At 43.6% G+C, this 7,538-nt stretch overlaps 1 protein-coding gene across 1 annotated transcript in view; it reads right to left on the bottom strand.

Moving 5' to 3' along the window:
• Positions 1–3,662: 3,662 nt before the first annotated feature.
• Positions 3,663–7,538, bottom strand: part of LOC105472770 (BTB domain and CNC homolog 1) — an 83,887-nt gene continuing 80,011 nt past the window's right edge. The window contains exons 5-6 of the mRNA XM_071095556.1: positions 4,452–4,555; positions 3,663–3,785 (exon numbers count right to left, since the gene is read on the bottom strand). Of these exons, the coding sequence (XP_070951657.1) occupies positions 3,773–3,785; positions 4,452–4,555 (117 nt within the window). The 3' untranslated portion in view covers positions 3,663–3,772. The remainder of the gene's footprint in view (positions 3,786–4,451; positions 4,556–7,538) is intronic.

Genomic DNA, 7,538 nt, shown 5'->3' with positions numbered 1-7,538 from the left:
TAGAGCCACAAGGGAGCTATGAATGTCAGAGTCACACCTCCATGTTAGTCACCTAAGTGGACTACAGGGAGAATCACTGGGGCCTTTAGCCAGGGAAACAGATACATCCACGCAGTGGTCAGAGCATCAGGGATGCTTGGGGAGCATGAGGAAAGGAAGGCTGTGCAGAGAACAGGACCAAGAGGATAAAGGAGGGCATTGATTCTGGCAGCCTCAACAAGAGGCCATCCCCACTGATAATGTGAGTGTTGCCCCCATGGCCCGTTCAAAACGTCATAGCGACAAGAGGTTTAGGGAGTATTTCTGGATGGTGCTCAGGGCAGAGACACTGTCTTTACCACTTCTTATGGTAGCAGGCCCCTGCACCCTTCCACAGTAACTTCTTTCTTTCTTTCTTTCTTTCTTTATTTTTATTTTTTTTTTATTTTTATTTTATTTTTTTTTTTTGAGAGAGTCTCACTCTGTCACCCAGGCTGGAGTGCAGTGGCATGATCTCTGCTCACTGCAACCTCCACCTCCCAGGCTCAAGCAATTCTCCTGCCTCAGCCTTCTCAGTAGCTAGGATTACATACACACACCACCATGCCTGGCTAATTTTTTTGTATTTTTAGTACAGATGGGGTTTCACCATGTTGGCCAGGCTGGTCTCGAACTCCTGACCTCAAATGATCTGCCTGTGCCCGGCCTTCCACAGTAACTTCTACTTCTTAAAAAAAAAAAAAAAAAAAAACCTGAAGGTGCATTTAATGTACATGTTTTTACCAGCTGAATTTTTTACAATAGGGAATCCTATTTCTATGATGGTAAATTAACAGATTCCATTTGAAAAAATAAAAAACTTCAAGAATTTGCACTTACACACAAGTATGGTGAGTTATTTACTAAAATAGCCAAATAATATAGATACAGTTTTAAAATACTTTTTTTTAAAAAAAGTTAGAAATTCAATAAATTCTGGGGTTTCTGCAACTAAACTCTTACTGACAGTAAATGTAATATGAATTTTTTTCACGTTACTTCTATTTAATGGAAATGCATTATATACCAAAATGCCCTGCCTGGTTCTGGAAAATGGAACCTTGATAGGTAATCGGGTCATGAGGGTGGATCCCTTCTGATGGGATTAGTGACCTTATAAAGGAGTCCCCAGAGAGTTTCTTTCTTTCCTTCCTTCCTTCCTTCCTTCCTTCCTCCCTTCCTCCCTCCCTCCCTCCCTTCCTTCCATCCTTCCTTTTTCTTTCTTTTGTTGAGACCAAGTCTCACTCTGTTGCCCAGGCTGGCGTGCAATGGCACGATCTTGGCTCACCACAACTTCCACCCCCCAGGTTCAAATGATTCTCCTGCCTCAGCCTCCCACGTAATTGGGATTAGAGGCACACGCCACCATGCTCAGCAAATTTTTTGTATTTTTTAGTAGATATGGGGTTTCACCAGGTTGGTCAGCCTGGCCTTGAACTCCTGACCTCAAGTGATCCACTTGCCTCGGCCTCCCAAAGTGCTGGGATTACAGGCATGAGCCACCACACCGGCTCTTCTCTCTTTCTGAGGATACAAGAAGACGGCAGGCTGTGACCCGGAAGAGGGTCCTCATCAGCACCCGACCATGCCGACATCCTAATCTTGGAACTGTGAGAAATAAATATCTGTAATTTCTAAGCCACGCAATCTACGGTACTTTGTTATAGCAGCCCAAACTGACTCAGACTCTCAGAAAAGGCCGATGGGGAAAACCATCCTGGAAAGTAAATAGTCAAGAGGACCTCGCAAGAGCAGACATGAGAAAACTCCCCATCCTGCTCCCCACCCCAGTGAATTCACTAGAGATGCAGCTCTCAACTCCTTGTACCAAGACCCAAAGGAATAACACACTTTACATCATACCCCTATACACACGTACATGTGTAACTGATGAAAGTTTCATAAAGTAATATTTACTCACTATGTGCAATGCACACTGATGTTTCATATTCTGTTCTGTTTTTTAAATGCTGGCCACAACCCACACAAATTGATTTGTAAACCTTAATAGTTTCTAGTCAGCAGTGTAAACAACTCTCATCAGAGGGAGAGCACCCTTAGGAGGAAGGGGAAATCTTGGGTTTCACAGGCACGAACAGTAGTGTTTCTTCTCTCTGAGATACGCCTCCCATACCCACAGCCTCTTTTTTTTTTTTTTTTTAATTATTATTGTACTGGGATCTTATATTCCTGATTGCCTACTTTCCAGGTGAGTTATCTCCTCTGGAGTTCATACCTCTCTACTGACTCTCTTATGTAACCACCTGATATGGTTTGGCTGTGTCCCCACCCAAATCTCATCTTGAATTGTAGCTCCCATAATTCCCATGTGTTGTGGGAGGGACCTGGTGGAAGATAATTGAATCAAAGAAGCAGTTTCCTCCATACTGTTCTCATGGTAGTGAATAAGTCTCACAAGATCTGAGAGTTTCATAAGGGGTTTCCCCTTTTGCTTGGCTCTCATTCTTTCTTGGCTGCTGCCATGTAAGATGTGCCTTTCACCTTCTGCCATGATTGTGAAGCCTCCCCAACCTCATGGAACTGCGAGGCCATTAAACCTCTTCTTTCTTTATAAATTACCCACTCTCAGGTATGTCTTTATCAGCAGTTTGAAAACAGACTAATAAACTACCCTCAATGCCTCTCTAATTCTACCCATTGTACATGGATTGGACTCCTCAATGCTAACTCCATTCGTGAAATACTTTCCAAGCCCTTTTATACCCAGCATGTACAAATTGTCCCCAGCGCCTTCTTAACAAGTATGTCTGAATAACAGAAAACTACAATAATAATGCATGTCAGAATTATGTAATGGAAAGATGTGTCAGTCACTGCTACCAGCTTTATCTATACCTCTTTCTCTGTAATCCTTATAACATCTGATACATTAGGTCCATAGCTATTAAGTGGTGGACTTGAGCTTCGAATCCAGGTGTTGCTGGGAAACTTGCAGATCACAGAGAAGCAGGATGGCGCGGCCTTCCAGTGGTGGGGGCAGGGTGTCATGAGACACAGGGCATTGGTAGGTCTTATGCAGAGCCTCTTTAGGGTTTTACACCACTGGTAGAAGAATCTGTCTCTAGACCAAAGAGTTCAAACCAAGAGACTTCTTACTTGGCCACAAAGACATGCTTCTGGCCATTGAGCCACAGGGCTTTTCGTCAGCCCTGAGGAATGACAGACCTTTGTGGGGCTCCTGTTTCTAGGCATAAGAGCAGGGGAGAGGCTGAAAAGCATCTGACATTCCTGGCGTCCCATTCTCTAGACAAGAGGGGACACTAAAAAGGGCCTAAATACCTGTCCAAAGGCTTCAGTCACAATCCCTACTCTGTAAGTCAAATCTTGACATCATTTCATCCCATGGAACTAAGAAGAAAGGTATGTATCATGATAGCATATGGATTTGCTAACCATCTTCTACCGTTTTCACAATTTAAGAATTTTTAGGTCTGGGGTCAGTTGGAGTATTGCTGAGGAGAACCCTTCTCAAGGGCAGGGCTCTGGGAGATCACGCTCTCATGGTTCCCCGGGACTGGTCCTCAGGCTCGCTAGTTTAAGGTGAATGGAGTGGTCTCTACCAGCTGAGCATGATAACAACCCTAGGTCATTCATTTACAACGACTGTAATACACTACCTTTTCCATTCCACCAGGGGGCGCCATTCACATAGACTTCAACAGCAGCGGCATCAACAGGACTACAAAGTGGTGGTCGTGAAAAACACACTTGAGACCGTTTTATGTATCTGAAATCAGATATGACACCTGAAAAAATAAATCAAATTAATGCTCATATGATTGCTTGCTGTCCAGGGAATTCAAAGCAAAGGTGAAAACTGACCCTTACATCACTTCTTCCTTCCAGATGAATAGCATCAGCTACATTTTCTACCCCGTTATGTAATGCTTCTATTCTGACCATCCACCTGTGATGGACATAGTCTTTTTAGATGTGTTAGTTTTAATATTATTCAAGACTTAGTCTCAACCATTCTATTAAGTGACTTTGCAGATATCTGATGTCATCTCCATTAACGTAGATTTGCACGTCAGATTCAGCTCTGAGTTCACCTTAATGCAGCAGTGGTGGTTCCCACAGTGTAGTGCCCAGGCCCCCTACATCAGCATCACTTCAGAACTTGTTAGAAATGCAAATTTCTGGGTCCCAACTCAGACCGACCTACCGAGTCCGAAATCTAAGTGTGGGGCCTGCAGTCTGTGTTTTTACAAGCGTAACAGGAAATACTAACACATGCTAAAGTCTGAGAACCACTGACTTAACGTACAGCTTCCAACCCGGATGACACTAGAAACAACTGTGGGACTTTACAGAAATATAGGGGTCCTGCCTTCTCCCAGAGCCACTAGGGTAGTGGAAACAAATGTCACGATCAAATGGACCTGGGTTTGAATTCTGGTTTTGTCACTCACCAGCTGTGTGCCTTGTGGAGGCTCCATCTTCTCATCTGTAAAGTAGAAGTCGTCGGAGCTGCCTTGTAGGAAGGTAAAGGAGGGGAAGGTTCAGCAAATGCCTCCTAGAGAGATTGACAAATAGTACATCTTCTTCCTTGGCCTCCACCACAACTAGAATCTTACTCACCCGGCCTGTGAGGGTACAGTTCTCACCTTGCCCCAGAATCACCAGAAAGAATGATATGCTAGACCCGCTTTCTGAAGTTTCACAAATGGATAAACATTTTCACAGCTGTTATTGGGATTTTGCCGTAAATCAGTAGGAGCACGCCCCTGAGATCTGACAAAGCCATTTCAAACTCTAGATCAATGAGGAGGGAAGCTCCTATGAGGCCAGGTTTGCCAACTGAGACCATTGTCATTGTTCAAGTTGCTCTTGGGATCTAGCTCAGATTCCTGCTGACACCAGGGAAGTGAAGAATGAAAATAGTTGCCTAGAAAATTAGAAGCAGCTCCCCAAGTTACCTGCCACAGACAGGTTTGTTTTTCCTTGATTGCCACATACAGGTTTGTTTTTCCTTAATTATCTAGGTAATTGCTTTGCTTCCTCTACCTGCCTTTACCAAGAGACACCTGGCCAGAAGAGCGAGGAATTAAAGTACCTGTGGAGGCTGCCCGCCGAGTGAAGCTGCAGGCTGCCCATCCCATCGCAGTAGTTCCTTAGTTGTCAGCAGGTTGTTTCTATGAATGCCCCCTCCATCAGAAACCAATGAGCTTTCTCTAATTAATCTAGATCCCTGCTCTTGTGGAATTGGCACGGAGACAGCGGTTAAATGCTAAATTGTCAGCCTAAAGTCTTTTATTTAAAAACATAATATGCAGAATGGCTTCCTAAAATAAAAATTGGGAAAACTGTTAACATAGAGACTTCCAGGTTTTGCCAAGGATGCAACTGTTTTCTCAAATACAGTTTTTGACAGTTACATACAAATCAAATCAAAATTCATCCAACACACTCTCTGAATTAGTGTCAGTACAATGTGCATAGACAGCTATCACTAGAGTTAGTGAATATTATGGGAAAAATTAGAGGCAAAAGTTGAGACGAGCTGGTGAAAGTTAACAAAATACCATTTAAAGAGAGAAAAACACATTTTAGAGGAGTATAAATATACTGCTTGGCATCAACATCAAAGCCCAAGTGCAAGTCAAAGAGTAACCCAAAAGGCTCATAGGTCTTCATACCATAGAAACCCCCCTACTGATGGCAACATAAGGTCCAGCCTTCCACCTGCTACTTCCTTAGAGTTTGTAGAAAAAAAAAAAAATCCCATTGTATAAATTAGAATAGGCCAGATCATGCTATAGTAACAAATAACCCCAAAGTCTCAGCAGCTTACAACACAAAGGTTTACTTCTTTCCCACAGTATTTAGGGTTTTCCAGAGAAATAGAACCAATAAAGGATTTAACAGAGAGAGGGGGAATAAGGGGGAGAGATAGTGATATGGTTTGGCTCTGTGTCCCCACCCAAATCCCACCTGAAACTGTAATCACCACAATCCCCATGTGTCAAGGTCAGGACCAGGTGGAGGTAATTGGATCATGGGTGCGGTTCCCCCACGCTGTTCTTGTGATAGTGAGTTCTCATGATATCTGATGGTTTTATAAGTGCCTGGCATTTCCCCAGCTTGCACTCACTCTATCCTGCCGCCCTTGTGAAGAAGGTGCCTGCTTCCCCTTTACCTTCCGCCATGATTGTAAGTTTCCTGTGGCCTCCCCAGCCATGCAGAACTGTGAGTCAATTAAACCTCTTTCCTTTATAAATTACCTCATCTCAGGTATTTCTTCATAGCAGTGTGAGAATGGACTAACACAGATGGATGTATTCTGAGGAATTAGCTCACTTGATTACGAAGGCTAAGTCCCATGCTCTGCCATCTGCAAGCTGCAGAACCAGGAAAGCTGATGGTGTAGTTTGGTTTCAGACTCGAGGCCTGAGAACAAGTGGAGCTGATGATGTTAAGTCTCAGTTTGAGGGCAGAAGGAGACTGATATCCCAGCTCAAACAGTCAGGCAGAGGAGATGAATTCTCCTTCCTCCACCTTTTGTTCTGTTCAGGCTCTCAACAAATTGGCTAATACCCTTCCATTCAGGGAAGAAAAATCTATCTTATGGAGTCCACTGACTAAAATGCAAATCTCATCTGGAAACACCATCACAGACACCCAGAAAAGCTTAGCCAAATATCTGGCCACTCCATGATCCAGTCAAGTTGACACACAAAATTAACCATCACAACATGTTGAATGAAAGTTGGCTCTGGCTTTGATGCTTTCCCCAAACCTCACTCTAGGTTCCACGATGATAGAGCAGCATCCAGCTGGAACATTATCAGGCCCAGGGTGAGAGAAGGGAGACAAAGAGAACAGTGCACTGGTTCCCAGAAATGATAACACGTTTTTGCTGCTCCCATTTCATCAGCCACAGCAAATCACATGGCCTCTCTTGAGTCTGGCAGAGTTGAAGAGTAAACTCCTTCCATGGCAAAAGATGGAGGAAAAGTAAAATATTTGGCAAACAGAAATACAGTCTCCCATACCAATGGAATTCTTATGCAGTCCACACTTAACTTATTCTGGACCTCTTCTCCGAGATTTCCCCTCAGATCTCTACTGAATATCTTCTTATCACTTTTTCACGCAAGACAGACTCTTGTTTTATGCAAGGAGAGTTGCAGGCTCCTCCCTTAATTTCCAAAAGTATAGCAAATATCTGGATAAACATTTAAGACAATTTCCTGGAGGCTTGAGAATAATGAGGGAATTATAATGGAGAGAAAGAAAAATACAGTACTGGATATGAACTATCACTGCTCTTGGAGTTGAGTCCATCAGCCATGCCTCTCCACTGGCTTCCTCTCTATGTGGCCTCCCCTAGTCCATCAATTACCATGAGCCACCAGTCCCCAGGTTACCTTCTCCAACTCCCCTTACCCTCACTGCAAGTAAGGGTGTTATCCATCACATCCTCACCCACAGGCAACAGCATCATAATCCTGCAAAGATGCAATTCTGCACATGACAAATTCAGCCTTTGATAATTT

This window comes from Macaca nemestrina, chromosome 4, assembly GCF_043159975.1.
Source record: "Macaca nemestrina isolate mMacNem1 chromosome 4, mMacNem.hap1, whole genome shotgun sequence".
In the NCBI taxonomy this organism is placed as follows: domain Eukaryota; kingdom Metazoa; phylum Chordata; class Mammalia; order Primates; family Cercopithecidae; genus Macaca; species Macaca nemestrina.
Note: the sequence above shows the minus strand (reverse complement) of the source record. Positions and strands in the feature narration are given on the sequence as shown.